Source organism: Melanaphis sacchari, unplaced genomic scaffold (genome assembly GCF_002803265.2).
Source record: "Melanaphis sacchari strain LSU unplaced genomic scaffold, SCAv2.0 Contig31_pilon_pilon, whole genome shotgun sequence".
NCBI classification, from domain to species: domain Eukaryota; kingdom Metazoa; phylum Arthropoda; class Insecta; order Hemiptera; family Aphididae; genus Melanaphis; species Melanaphis sacchari.
Window position 1 is genome coordinate 2,185,309 of NW_020271193.1, and position 15,504 is coordinate 2,200,812.

A 15,504-nucleotide genomic window follows, 5' to 3' on the forward strand; every position below is an offset into this window, starting at 1 on the left:
AAAACTAAACGACATATTGTACCATTTATTTTAGTTTTTGAAATCGCCAAAAACTTGTACAAATGCACTTGCCAAATATCCAATTTACGTGCGATTACCATTTTGGGTAAGTACTTATTTATTTGATCAAATTATTAAATAAAATATATAGAATATAATATGTGCCATGTGGTAAATAAGACAATAATAGAATATAAAGAAGTAATATTATAAAATATGTTTATCATTAAAAGTTAAACACTTAAAATTGAGAAATATTAAAACATAAATACTTCATCTACGACGTACCGCGAGTCAATTTGTGTTATGTACTTTGTACTTAATTGTTTTGTTGATTTGTTATTTTAATCATTTAACACTAATTATAATCTTACCGTTTATAATAAACTCAATGTATTGTCATGTGATTCCCAGTAACTTAGTATTAGCTATTAAGTATACTTCCATATCATATAATCATGATATCACCTCAGAACATTTTAAGATAGTATGACCTTTAACCGTGCACAAAACATGTAGATATTATATTCACTACACATCTATAATATGATATAGATATCTGTATTCTGTGTCAGGACAATACAATTTTATTATACAAATCGAAATTATAGTACTTAATTTTACCTGATCATAAATTTATAAATCAGCTCAAACATGCATCACCACATTTTTTTTCCGTGGGTGTGTAGGTAGTAGGTATTAATCAGGGTCATGTGGATTATACGCGAGTATGCGACATGTTTCAGTAATGGCTCGCTTGGCAATTACTTATAAGATTATAACATTATGACAATAGTTTATTGTAGCGAGTAAGTAGGTACAATGAATGTCACTATGATACCTTTGAGTCAAATTATATGAAATTTATTACTTATAACTTTTGGTTTTTATAATTTATAAGTATTATTATGATTAGGACTCAGAAGTTGTAGGGGTTAAAAAGGCAAAATATGCACGAACAATTACAAAATATACATTAAAAATGATGTTAAATGTGTAAAAAAATTATTCTGAATTTCAAAAAAAAAAAAAAAAACCATCAGATGTTGTTAGTAAATTAATAAAATAATAATATACATAAAAATTGTTTATAACTGGTTGGAATTTTGACAACCTTATTGAGCTGAAAATATAATTAAAAAAAAAAAAAAAATCAGTAGTTTTGAAATTACGATAAATACCTTTGTTGAAAATTTTGAGTTTTGTATTCAATATTAATTGAAATATACAGGTTAAGAAAAAAAAAATAATTTGAAAAAAAATATGAAATATGCACTTTTTTCAGTTAAAATTGACAAAATATGCAAAATATATATTTTCAATTTTTTAACTCTCCATTGTACAGTTTAGATTTCTAGCTTGGTCTGATATAAACTGAGAGCATACAGAACAATATGCAATTCTTACAACTTTTGAACTATAATTTATGACTAATGCTGTAAAAATCTTCAGTGAGACGAACTGCTCGACACTGGTGGTAAAAGTGCATTTTAAAATACGTTTAAAGGCACAATTTAAGCTTACTGTACCTACTTATTAATTGATTTGAAAAGTGTGACATATTTTTGCCCTGTGTTTAAAATCATAATTCCTGAGGTATTTATGGAATAGATATAACGCATTTATACACAATACCTCTCGGAATCAACCAATTTTGAAGAGCTAATTATCGTAAATAGATTAACGATAAATAAAAATTTAAACACAATTATTAAAAAAAAAAAAAAAACTATTAATTTATGAAATTTTTTATATTGGATGCCGTTTGAAAATCAAAATTTGTAGTGGTTTGTCTAAATAAATATAATAAGGTGAAAATATTAAAAATGTATATAGTCTTAGAATGGTGTAGATCGAAGATTTTGTAAAAGTCTATACTTAAAAAATAAATAAATTTAGTGTTGTTTTATAAATGAATCACTCTGTATATTATTTAATATAAAGTAATGTACATAATGAATTCATCTAGTATGTTAAAATGTAGATTAAATAGATTTAGTCATGCAAGTTGCTAAAATTCTGATGTACTATATGTTATTGTATTTTGATAAACGTATGGCGTCCTTTTAATTTACTTTGCCACCCATAAACTCTTCTCTAAATATGAATCAAAGAAGTTTTTTATAGTCTCTTCATTTCTAAATGCCTCATTTAGTAGTTTAGTTCCCTATCATCTCTGCATTCTGTTTGTGAGCTTCACTTGTAAGTTATACAGGGTTTACAAAGTTTTATTTGTGTTTAACTATCGAGTGATTTAAACCACTGGTTTGTTGAGTACTGTTGTTATAGGGTTACACGGTACCAGCAGTCGTTGATCCAATTTGTATATGTTCAAAAATTATTCGTAATAAGTTGCAAACGTGTTTTCCGGTCGAATAGGTATACATACGACGAAGCGTTCATTAGTTTAACGCCCTTAACATTATATAAATACACTGTTATGTTATTTTGGTAAGAGAAATACGTGAATGGCGTTAACTCAATTTATGTGGCAGGGTAATAGTTTCTAGACAATCGTCATGTGAATCAATAATATTCACAATATTTGAATGATATTATTAAAATTTAAACTTAATCCAAATATTTGTTTAACATTTTTTTTATTTATATTAAAGTTCGTGAAATATAAATTTGTTGACTTGGATACTGTAATATAAGTTAACTATATAATGTAAAAGTATTGTATGTGCTTTTAAAAAAACTAATAACCTACAGGGACAAGTTCCCAATTGTCTCCTTTAATCTGGTTTTATTTATATTTTATACTAATCTAATTAACAAAGAAATAATTTTTCTGAAAATAAAGTTTAATTATTAGTCAATATTTACGAAGTTTGGTCGAGATAATAATTTTCTAGCTTTTTTAAATATTAACTTTAATCCTCATCTAAATTCGAATTAATATCTTAAAAAAATTAAAAAATATATTTGGGATAAAAATAAATGTATAAAAAAAGTGGAAAAGTAGTTCTTACATTTTGTGAAAAAGTTACGTGACGTGATGTAGTTATCCATACGCATACAACCATACGACTTGTTTTAATGACCCTTCGTACAATCATATTATTAAACCGTTTAAAATCATTTAAATAAAAAAACAGTTTTTTTAATAAGTATTTATAATCATACTCATAAATTTATATTAAATCGATAATCGTTTACAAAAATGGTAAATGCAAAATCTATGGTTATAGAAAGTGTTAACTCGTGTGATTGCTGTCCATTGAAATCTCCCTTTCCCAAATACATTACTGATCACTGTGAATAATATTTACACAGGATAGTGTTTTTAATTCATTTAACCATTGTTTTGATTTAAATTATGAATTTTAGAACGTTAATGAATAATAATACATTATTTTTGAAATTTTTAATTTTAGAAAAGTTCTAGTACAAATATACAATAAAAATAGTAGAAAAATAGTTAAAATATTTTTAAATTAGCGATCATGTGAATACTATTTTTAGGTTTTATTTTGGTTTAACAAATTAATAATTTTATGTATGCCAAAGGTTTTCAAACTGTTTAACACAAACCCCTAGGGAAGGTAGGTACGTTAAATGTAAAGTTTTGATACGCAATGAAGTTAGTGGTAGTTACGTGACTAGTCTGCAATTAAGACGCATAACGCGTTCAATAATATGTGGTCCGTGAAAAATATTGTTTGTTAATTTTTTTAAGTACACACTACATTTTGATAATAATAATATTTATTTATTTATTGCAACAACAACTACAACAATATACACGTATTTAAATAAGTAGTATCATAAAAATAGATAAATTGCAAGCTCAACTAATAAGCAAAGAATGCTTGTGATAGGTTAAGTTGAGTTCTTGATAAATAAATTATGAAAAAAAACAAAACTAACAAAATAATAAAATACTAAAATATTAAATACAATATAAAAAATTAAATATAAGATAAGTATAAATTAAAAAGAATTAAAAAGGCTAATATAAGTATAATACTTGCATTTGTTAAAATTAACGAAATTATTTCAATTAATATTATATTTTTACTATAAGTAAAGAAATTCTTTTATTTCATTTCCTTTTATTTACTTTAGTTATAAAACTGAGCGTCTTGAAATAAGATTTATTAAACGGTGCAATTAAATTACAATTATTTTTAGTTTTTGTATTATATAATGAGTAGACTGAAATTTCCTCCTATTAACTTTATACATATATTATAAAATAAGTCTGAAGGTTCATAAGTTTGAGTAATTGATAATATTAGAAATCTTAAACTCAAAATAAATTAAGTTAGAAGAATATAATCTAGGTTTATCAGGAATAATTTTAATTAAGAAATTTATAGCTTTAGACAAAACATTAATGTGGGACAAGTATGTGGAGCCCCATATCGAGAGATCTTAAGAAAAAAACTGATTCTGCAAGAAATAAATATTTCTAATAGTTTTAGAATCTAGAAATTTTCGAGTAAACAGTACTTAAAAAATACTTTTTTAATACGATCATTTGCATAGTAAATATGTTCAATAGATTTTAGCTTGTAGTCATTATGTATATTAAAATACTTAACGCAATCAACTTTTTCCGAAGGTACCTACATACACATAAAAATAATTTAGATGTAATTACAATTAAAAGTGTGTACACATAATAAAAAGTCAAGACTTATACTATGATATGAAGTATTCGTAATATTAAAAACAATATGCTTAGATTTGGCTAAATTTAACTGTAAATTATTATTATCGCACCAATTTTTTTCTAACGTTGAACAAAAATTTGCTTCCTTGTATAAATCATCATAATTTAAACTTTTAAGTAGAATAATAGTATCATTAGCATAATATATTTAGTATCTGCATTTAGGTTTAAATTTAAAAGTCTGTTGATGTAAATTATAAATAAAACTGCGCCAATTACTGTACCTCGAGAGAGATACAGAATAACAGTTTTTTGTATCATCAATCAGAGCACCATTAAGTCTTACCTGTTGAAGTGTATCAGTAATAAAAAGTAATAAATAATTTAAATCAATGAAGAGCAATTCTCTTAATATCGCAAAAATAAAATTTATTAAATAGTAAATCATGGTTTACAGAGTCGATCTAAAATAATATCTTAGACTAAATATTTTTTATGTAAATTAATAATATGAAATGTGAAGTTTAGTCAAAGAATCAACTATAGATATATTTGAATGGAAACCAAATTGATTAAATGAGAAATATTGATATTTGATATATTTTAAGTTAGGTAACACAATACATCTATAATTAACAGATTGCTTGTGATCTCTAGTTTTGAACGACGGTATAAAAATAGTTTTTTTATTACCAGAAAGATATTTTCTAGTAATTTTTGCTCTATTAAAAATAATAGAAAGTGAAAAATAGATAAAGTCTGTTTTTAGTTTTAAAACAAAATAAAAAAAGCTATTATTTTAAAAAGAGAATTTATCAAATATTTTTTTTAATAAATAAGAAATTTCAGATGGATTTATAGGGTCAAAAAATAATGAGTGATTTATGTGGCAATTATTATTCATGACATTTCCACTTTATTTATCAAAATTATTTTAAAAATATCAACTGAAATGTTTTTGCCAACCTTAGTAAAAACAAACTATTAAATTCATTTAAAATGTTTATTTTCTTGTTAAAGTAGTTTAATGAAACTTTAAATACAATGAATTGTAGATTCCATTTTTTGATAGTATATTATGTAGCTTTATTTATTGATTTCCTGATATTTTTAATCTATTTTAATACTAAATAAAGTAGGAAATTAATTATTGTCATATTACATGTTACGTGTTTTTTTTTTTTTTTTTTTTATTAATAAATTTAATTGGTACATTTCTGTATTTAATTTACATACCTTACAAATTAAAATCAAAAAGAGCTTTTTGCTTTTTTATACATAATTTATGTCTATTATTAATCGAAACAGGAAGTCTTTTTGTTATCTAAAGTTTTCGTTTCATTTTTTTTTTGATTATTTTTTCTTTATTTTTGGGAATGATAGAGATTTTCGAGACACCATTTACGAATTCCTTAATTTTATACAACTTCCATCGTTTCTGAATAAAGGTCGCCGTGGAAGTCGTCGTCTTTGTTCAAAGAACTGCCAAAGTATAATTCGAAGTAGTTATTCGAATATTATGTAACCACGGAATTTCCTCCAAATAAATGAGCGAGTTGATAAAAGGATGAGAGTACTCACAATTTTCGGAAGGCGACTCATCGGGTTTTCACTTTTATTCGTTGCGCAGACTTTCGGGGGGGGGGGGGGGGGGTATATCGTCCGCCGTGGTCGTGTCGCACGTGCAGTTACGAGTTACGTGGCGCGGCGTTGGCCGTTCAACAAGTAGAAACTTCCGCGCAATCCCTCGGCCGCTGCGGCGCGCAGGGTGCACGGAATACCTCCGCGTCGAGGGCTTGTAGGCCAACAAACCGCGGTAGCGGCGTCGACGGCAGTCGTAGTAGTACGCGCGCCGCGATGTGTACACTGCGGTTGTCGTGCACGTCGTGTAACCGGTCGGCACCACCGGAACCGGCGATGAAACAATAATATTAATTTTGCGATTGTTGTTTGAGTGCAGTATTATCAATCATATCGTTCGACACTACAAATATATAATATTTTATTATACGTGTATATTACCTGCGTGGTGTGCATTTCGGTCGATAATAATTATTATATTATTATAAACTTACGCGTAACTCGATTTATTTAATTTACTGACCGATACTATAATTAAACGCGTCATCGTTGTCGTCGTCGTCGTTGTTGTTATTATTCCAATGGCAGCTACCGAATGGATCACGGCGATCGACAAAAGGTACTTTTCACCCATCTAATTTATAGATGGTGTACAATAACTTTTAACGCGTAATAGGTCTATAAAAAAATTATTGTAATATAGGTGCAGAAGTTTATGCTATTATATGCTATTGACTATTACCGATTTGCTTAGTGATTTATTGGCTTGATTGAAATATTAAATGAAAAAAAAATATTTGACACATCTTTATAACTTTATAATAAGATTATTTTGCGTAAATAAGTAAAATTATCAGGCAGTTTCAATCTAAGTGTAGAACTTATAAGTATAACCCTACTATAAGGAGAAATTCGGAAGAAAGATATTAGTAGAATAATTCAATGGAGTAATTATAAAACGTGTATGAAAATAAAACTTATTGTTAAATTATTATTTTTATTATAATAGGTAAGAACATTGCTAAAAAATAATGCATTTTTTTGAAAATTTAATATATTAAAAGAAGTTGCGTCTTTGTTTATGTCTTATTATATTTTTAAAAATAAGATTATAGAATTTATTGACATGGCCTTCAATGAAAAATTGACTATTAAATGTAACTAATTTGAGTGTCACCTACTAATTTTAATTCTACTTTTAGGCAAACAAAAAAAAAAAAAAAATACGTATTTAACTGTTTTTAAAAATTGCTATTATTAGTAATTATTATAAGTATTCAGTAGTAGGTATTATTTAAAATAATAAAATATCTTTTATTAAGTTTATTGATATGATTTAATTTTTGTTTTATTATATTTTTAAATATTTTAACGTATTACATGTTATTATGGGTTTGATTATACATATTATAAATTATAATATATTTATAATATCATATAATTTATTTGATCCCTATCATCACTAACCATTATTATATTTTCAAATCAATGGTTAATTTATTAATACAATAAATTAATTTATAATTATTTAATATGTTCTTTTATCGATTAAAAGATTATCGCTCATTATATTTTAAACCCCTATATTTAAGAGAATTAATATTATGACATTAAATAAATTTCAAAACGCCCAACAAAAGAGTTTTTCTTGTATTTGTACATATCGAATCTCATAATGTAATGAATATAAAACTGTGTATTCTATGACCGGTGCATTTCAATGGGATCCTTCAACTTGATGAAAATTTGATTTATTTTTGTTGATTTACCTGATTTATAACTGAGTTTAACACTTAATTATACGAAGTGGTCAGTTCAAAGTTCGACATTTTATCTATAAGATTACACACTGCGTCATTTAATGGCACCGTATTTCTACAAAACGCAACATGAGTACGAGAAAAATCAGATGAGTTGATCCTCCTTGAGTAAAGTTTGTAAGTAGATACAACTTAATAATTATAATAATATATACTATTTTATTTTGATGTTCATTACATAGCTATAACTTTCAAGTTTCGACTGATAAATACTACTTTATTTTCGAACTTAATAAAAATTTTAAAGATTTAATACTTACCTTCTTTTTATAATTATATATTGTTTTTTATTATTAACTTGTATCAAAAATAGTATATACATTTATAATTAAGTATACAATAGCTGTGAGTGAAGAGAATTTTATATCGAATAAATTATCCTTGTAATTTGTATTTACAAAATATTAAGTCATAACTTAAGGGTTACACAATTTAATACAGAAACTATCAAAGGGTATACATTTATTAATGGGTTACTAAATATTTTTGACAAATTAATCAATTGATCTATTTTTATTATCTGTCATTTTTCTTTGATTTGTTGTAGCTTGTTTACATTTTTCATCAATAATATTTCTTTCAAGTGCTCTTTAGTTCTGTATTGTTAGTTATTGTATTTTTTGTCTGTTTTTTAGTCAGTTTCATTTGATTTCTTCTCTAGTTAATGTCAAACATTTTTCACCTTTTCAATTTTTAGGATATTCTTAGAACTACAGTAATCATTTTTCCTTTTTTTTTCATCTGTGTTTGTTTATTCTAACAAAACGTGAGTTTTTCAAATTACATGGATTTTACATATTGTTTCATCGCCTAAGATTTATCTAACTATTTTTATGGTTGTTTTCTTAAATAAAATAGTATTTTTAGTAAAACGATTAATTTATTGGTATACCAATATTAAAAATATAAACCTATAGGTTTAATTATTATATGTTTTTTTTTTTAAATTTTATTTTATTTTTTATTAAAGAAAAACACTCCAAAATTAAAAAAAAACACGTGTTATTTACTAATTTATGGTAAAATTCTAGTTTTTAAATTGTAAAAATACTTTGTTTACTAAAAATTTTTTCCAAAAATTTCTCATATAGTATCGTTAAATGGCAATATAGTTCAAAAATAAATGTAGACGTTTGAATTATTGTGGTTATTATATTTATTTGTATACTACCTACAATAATTGAAGTTTTAATAAATATTAAAAATTTGTATGTACATTTACAATTTTAAAAACATTAAAAACTTATTAAAAATTAGGAATGTGTGATGTGTGTTAAAAATTAAATATATATTATATATGCACTATATTATATTTATAAAAACTTAAGTTGTAAAGATAGTACCAAAATTTATATATAAATATTATATTACTTTATTCTTAATTATTAATAGTCTAGACGGTTTAAACTTTCCACAAAAAAAAAAATAGTTGTAATTTATGAAACTAATAGGGAATGCATTTAAAACTTTGTAGTTTATATTATTTAGTGTTCAGTGTTTATTTTTGATGAGATGTTTTGAAAATTTGTCTTATATATATTATACAGATAAATGATTATTATCATTAGTTTTCAATATATTTAAGAATGTATTAAAGTATCCTGAAAGTATTAATTAACAAATTGTTTATTCAAGCATATCAATTTTTAAACGTTAATGAATACGTTTTTAATTGTATCTATATTAAATTAATTAATTTAATTTATCTATAATATATTTTTTGGTTGGAAAATTTGTTCTTTTTTAAATTTTTCTTCGTATAGTTAACCTTTGTCATAATTTAAATCTACAACAAAAGAATCTCATCACTGACAAAGAGTTGAAATGTATTTTTTTGTTTCCTACAGTTATTGTTTAAAAATTCTCTTTTGTCTTCTTCTTCTTTTTTTTTTTTTAAGAAATATTGAGATAAATTATACATATTTACAAATCTATCAGATATATATAATGGTATATCTTTAATGTTATACTTTTTAATTTCATATTTTATGTACCTATATTAATTTTAAGTATGATTTTTCACTCTTCGTAAAAGTAAATTCTAAATTTATTTAGTATAAATGTAATGTATTTTCTTAATTCTATCTAAAATGTTATAATTCAATAGTATATATATATATATATATTTTATTAATATTAGCTACTTAGTTTGTATCAACGATTAATTATTTTAAATTTTGTATTTTATGTTTTATTTTTTTTGATAGACCCTACACGTAATATGCGTAAAGAAGTTTAGTGATATTTTTTGGTTTAAAAAATGTAAATCTTAGTAGTCTACAATTTTACAAGTTTTTTTATATCTTGTGCACTAAAAATCATTATATTGCATATTTTACTTTAAATAATAAAGTAGCAAATTTATAACTTTTTAAGACATAAATTAATTTAATTCTTATAACTGCACGGTTAACTATAGAAATTCAACGCAAATACGTCTAAATAATTAATATAATTATTTCAAAGAGTTTTTCTTTAAAACATTTGACACTCTATAGCTAAGCTTCCCGTTATGTAATTTGTTTTTAATTTTAAATTGTCGGGTGATGTCAACAAAATCTATATTAGAAAATTTTGTTAGAATCTATAGGCATTAGGCATAAAGTATCTAATTTATCTTCGTTTAGTAGAAGTGTTTTAATAACTTTGAAAACTGTAAATGAGTGAGCATTCGCAAGCCACCTAGTTTTAAAATAAATATTTAAGTAAGTTTAAACAGCCAAGGAATTGAATATTAGTTTAAATATTACCTAATGAGGAAGTATAAAAAATACCCGTATGCACATAATAATTGTTAATACGTATCACTATAAAGCTTATAGGTACATACTTTATTAAGTCATTCAACCATTAAATAGTATAGTTTTTTTACACTTTGTTATTTATCCGTTAACTTATGTAAATGTTTATATTAAAAAAAATTCTAATACTTATTTTAATAATAAGTTATTGGTTATGTGTTTATTCTGATAAATTCATAATTTTCTATATTATATGAACCAGGTCACATTTTTTTTTTTTAAATTGTGATCAATCTTAAACTATAGTACTATTTATTGTATTTTTAAATTGAATAGTAAGTGAACATAAAGATAACTAAAATTTTTAAAAGTCAGTGTATTATTTACAATATGTTTTTGAAAGTAAAATTTACATTTGGTATAAATATTTTTAGAAATATTAAATACAAAATACTAATCATACATAAATATTTTTTTTTCAAAGTTTTCGGACATACATTTTTTAAATATTTAATTTCGTGCCTAGCTTATCCTAACCTAATCGAATTTAACGGTAGGTTGGCACTAAATACAATTTAATAGACAATATTTATTATTTAAGTCATAATTATTTATTCAATTGAAAATTAGTAATTATCCAAATGCTAAAATATGGAATGATCCGTCCAGTTCATCTTAACGGTTGCCGAGTGTTAAAACAATTTAGCTGAATAGGTTGTAATGAAGTTTATATCCTTGAAAAATACTATAGCTTTAGTTTGCAACAGATATATTTTATTTCTAGCTTATTTATTTAATAACTCTCACTAAATAATTATTAACGAAATCAGGTTGACAATGAAAATATACGGTTGTTGAGGGTTACGCTGGCAAAAGACTTAATTGCCTGCCAAACTGTGATAAGAAATACATATTCCAAGAATACAAATTAATATTAAATATTATTATTTACTGAATCTAAATATTTCTAATATTATTTTATATTCTGACTGAAATTGGTATGTTAGCCTTTTTTATTTTATAACAAGGAATTGGTGGGAAACGGGCTGTCAGCCTAAGATATTTTATAATACAACAGTTGTAATAGTTACATATTATAGAGCTTAAAATGGGAAAAAATTCCAGAAGGGGAGTTATGTCTCTATATAGTTCTAAGCGTTCCATACACCATTTTATATATAATGTCTAATATATATAGTATATGTAATGTATAGACAGTGATTGTGTAACATACTTATCCCACGTTTAACCCTGAGTAATGTTGAAATTCGTAAATTATTTTATAAAAAACTTAAATCATAAATAATAATTTTTTTAGAATAACTGATATTTGATACAAATTTAATATTTTAAAAGAAAATATTTTTTTTTGATAATATTGAGCTGTAAGTATTCTAAAGAAACTAAAAAAATCAGCCGGACAAACAATATTAATACCATAAACATTTAGTATTTTTAGTATTTTAAATTGTACAATAAAAAGTTAAATTCTACACATGGTGAGATGAGCATGTTTAAAAAATTACACATTCACTCTTTACCAATACTATATATATATATAATGTATAAAGCTCAATTGTAATACTATCATTCTGTTATCGAATACCTATTAATCACTGTATAACCATTTATAATAAATAATAAAATTAATTAGTTTTAAAAATTTATTAGATATTCATAATTTGTAATAAATAGATTTGATAAAAAAATAGAAATAAAAATAATAACCAAGATTTAATCTCAATGGAATTCTGAATTATATTGACTAATGTTAGGTTATAATAAATTAGAGCGTTCCGCCGGTGTATTTTATTAATAATTTGTTAAATAGGACGCTTTTTAACCACCATTATAGGTAGGGGGACTGTCCGCCTATGCCCCCCCCCCACTTTAACACTGGGTTATGTACTTAAATACCATAATAAAAGTACCATTTGTATCCACTTTGAAACCAGAAAAAAATGTGGTAAAATCATTACATTCATTGCTCTGCTCAGAATCTAAAATATGTTCAACTTATAAAGTATAAATGGATATTAAGAAATAAACCAACAGCTTAAATAAAAAATTTTTTGTGGAATAAAATTAAATAAAAAAACCTTTGCTGTTAAAATCATAAATAATACTAATACTGTTCAATAGTTGAAAAAAAAAATAAGTAAACAATAAATAGTAAATAGGAATAAATTTATTTGTTATAATATATTTTTATTTTATAAAATACATACTATAACGATACATTTTTAGTTATTTCTCAAAATGCTTAATTTATTTTTGTTTTTTTTTTCAACTTTAGTAGGTTTAATTTTTTTAGATTTCTGATTAAAATCCCCAAGGAGCTTATAATTAATAAAATGAATAATCATATAATTAAAATGACCACTGCACGATTCATTAAACTTACAGATATATGACAAATCGCTTTTTATTTATTAAAAAGAAATTGACGTATGAATTTTTTATGTAACGTTATTTCAACAGTGTTTTTTTAATTATTTGTTGTGTTAAAGTAATAAATTGAGTAAAGCTATGTATTGATCTTTAAAAAAAAAATATATCAAATGTCTTAGAGCTATAGTTTCTACAAAAAATAATAAATGCTTGTTCATTAAATTGATTTTCTTCATTAGGTTTTATCATGGCATTTGAAAAATTGTCATATTTAAATTTTTTGAAGCATTTGTTTCCTAAATAACCTGCAAAATAACTGTTCGAACAATTTAAAACTGTTATTTTGGCTTCATAATCTTCTCTCGTTGAAATATCAATTGTAGATATAGTCGATATAGATGAAAATGCTCGAATTGTGGAATTAAAATTATTGGATTTTTCACCTAAACAATTTTCAGCCGATATCATCTCTGCTAAACAAATTGATGTTATTATTTTATTTACAATTTGACAGAATAATTGGCTGCATCAAGTTAGATTTAACATGCATACATAAATTTGTTTTGAACGTTCTTGCGTTTGTGTTACTGTAACAACATTATAAATATATTTTTATAAGCTATTATATTATTTATTCTAACGTCTTTTACAATAAGATATTAAATTAATAGTTACCGATTATATTCTCTTTTGCCAAAATACTGCAAACATATTTTCAATTACATTAGAGTTAATAGTCTTCGTGTACGTTAATAGTTATAGCCGATATCATCCTGTTTATTATATAACATTATTACCGCATTAAGTATTCATATCATTCTACTCAAAAAAAAAAAAAAAAGTATCATAGATAGGTCGCAGTACTCGTCTATGTTATGCAATTTAATTAAAATCTATTTAATACCTATTATATTAGAAAATGAAATATGCAATAAAAAAAAATGTATAAATATTATATTCATTAATTTTATTAGTATTATTATTTCTTGCCACTGCCGTTTTTTTTTTTTATTTATTAAAATTAAAATGTTTCAGCATATTGAGCATGCTATTACAAGTTTGTTAACAGTTTATATTTAATGGCAAATTACGAAATACTAATATTATTTGTTAGTGATATAGTGATATGGAGTATACATGCAAATGTTAGTTAATATTTATTTTTAGTGGTAAATTAAATTAAATTTGGTCTTCGTCTTCGTCTTCGCTTGATTGTGATAGGAGAACATCTTGGGGTAGTCGTGGTTTTAAACGCCGATTTTTAGTTTTTATTCCCAGGTTGTAGAAGCGTGCGCCATCGGATATCTTGAGATTTGCGTGAAAGTTTTTAAATTGTATTTTTATCCAGTCTTGGAGAGGAGGAATTCCTGTGTCATGAATTTGCTTGTTTCTCATAAACCATGGGGCTTTGAGACATATTCAAAGAAATTTGTTTTGAAGAATTTGGATTTTTTTGATTTTTGTATGGGAAGCTGCCGCCCATGTTGGGCAGGCATAAGTGATTAATGATCGGATTATTGAGGTGTATAGTAAGATGGACGATTTCATTTGGAGGGTTGATTTGAAGTTAACTAGAGGATAAAGGATGTTCATTCTTGCATAGCCTTGGGTGAGTCCACTGCCGTTTATGATTCATTATTTTGATATTTTGATGAACTTACATGTTTCGGAAAACGGTATAATTTAAGATCGAAGTCAAAACGAGAACTTTTACCACAGTTCACTTACGAATATTTAGTACCACGAGTATAGGGCATGTTAAAAATTTAATATTATTATACTAAACACAGTTACACAGATAACAAATAAAATATAACAACATCATTGCAAATTAACAGTAATAAGTTATTACTAATATCAGATAGGAGATAGCTATTTGGTCTTAGTAAATAAGACATTTTTATGACAAAATAAATTACTAACAGCACAACCTATTGGCATAGCTCTTATACGACTACTCCTATTTCACTATACAAAGTATTAACAATTATTCCTATCACTTGAACCATCTATGTATATTTTGTCAGTGTTACTACTAATTTTTAACACATGTATTAAAGTATAGTTTTTTGTTTTTTTTTTTTTATAACAAAATAATGGAATGTGTTTTTAAGTATTTTTTATTGATTTTAATATTATATAAATTAGAACTATTTATATTTTTACTACATTTAATACTAGAAAATATAACTTCAACAAAGTTGAGTAATTCAAATATCTCATAGCAATAGTAACAAAATATAATGAAATAGCCAGGGAATTTGCGGCTAGAATACAAACAAGTAGTAAATAATAAGTATTATTATGGATTAGCAAAGATATTGGACTCGCGATAATTATTTAAAGAATT

General features: G+C 24.5%; 1 protein-coding gene across 4 annotated transcripts in view; it reads left to right on the plus strand.

The window, feature by feature from the left end:
• LOC112596264 (rap guanine nucleotide exchange factor 4) overlaps window positions 1-15,504 on the plus strand; it is a 229,858-nt gene that overhangs the window by 12,991 nt on the left and 201,363 nt on the right. For 3 of the 4 annotated variants that reach the window (XM_025341783.1, XM_025341782.1, XM_025341784.1), the window contains exon 2: window positions 35-106. In XM_025341783.1, the coding sequence (XP_025197568.1) occupies window positions 63-106 (44 nt within the window). In that variant the 5' untranslated portion in view covers window positions 35-62. Of the gene's footprint in view, window positions 1-34; window positions 107-6,453; window positions 6,822-15,504 lie in introns of those variants that run through there. The other variant, XM_025341786.1, reaches the window with a different exon arrangement.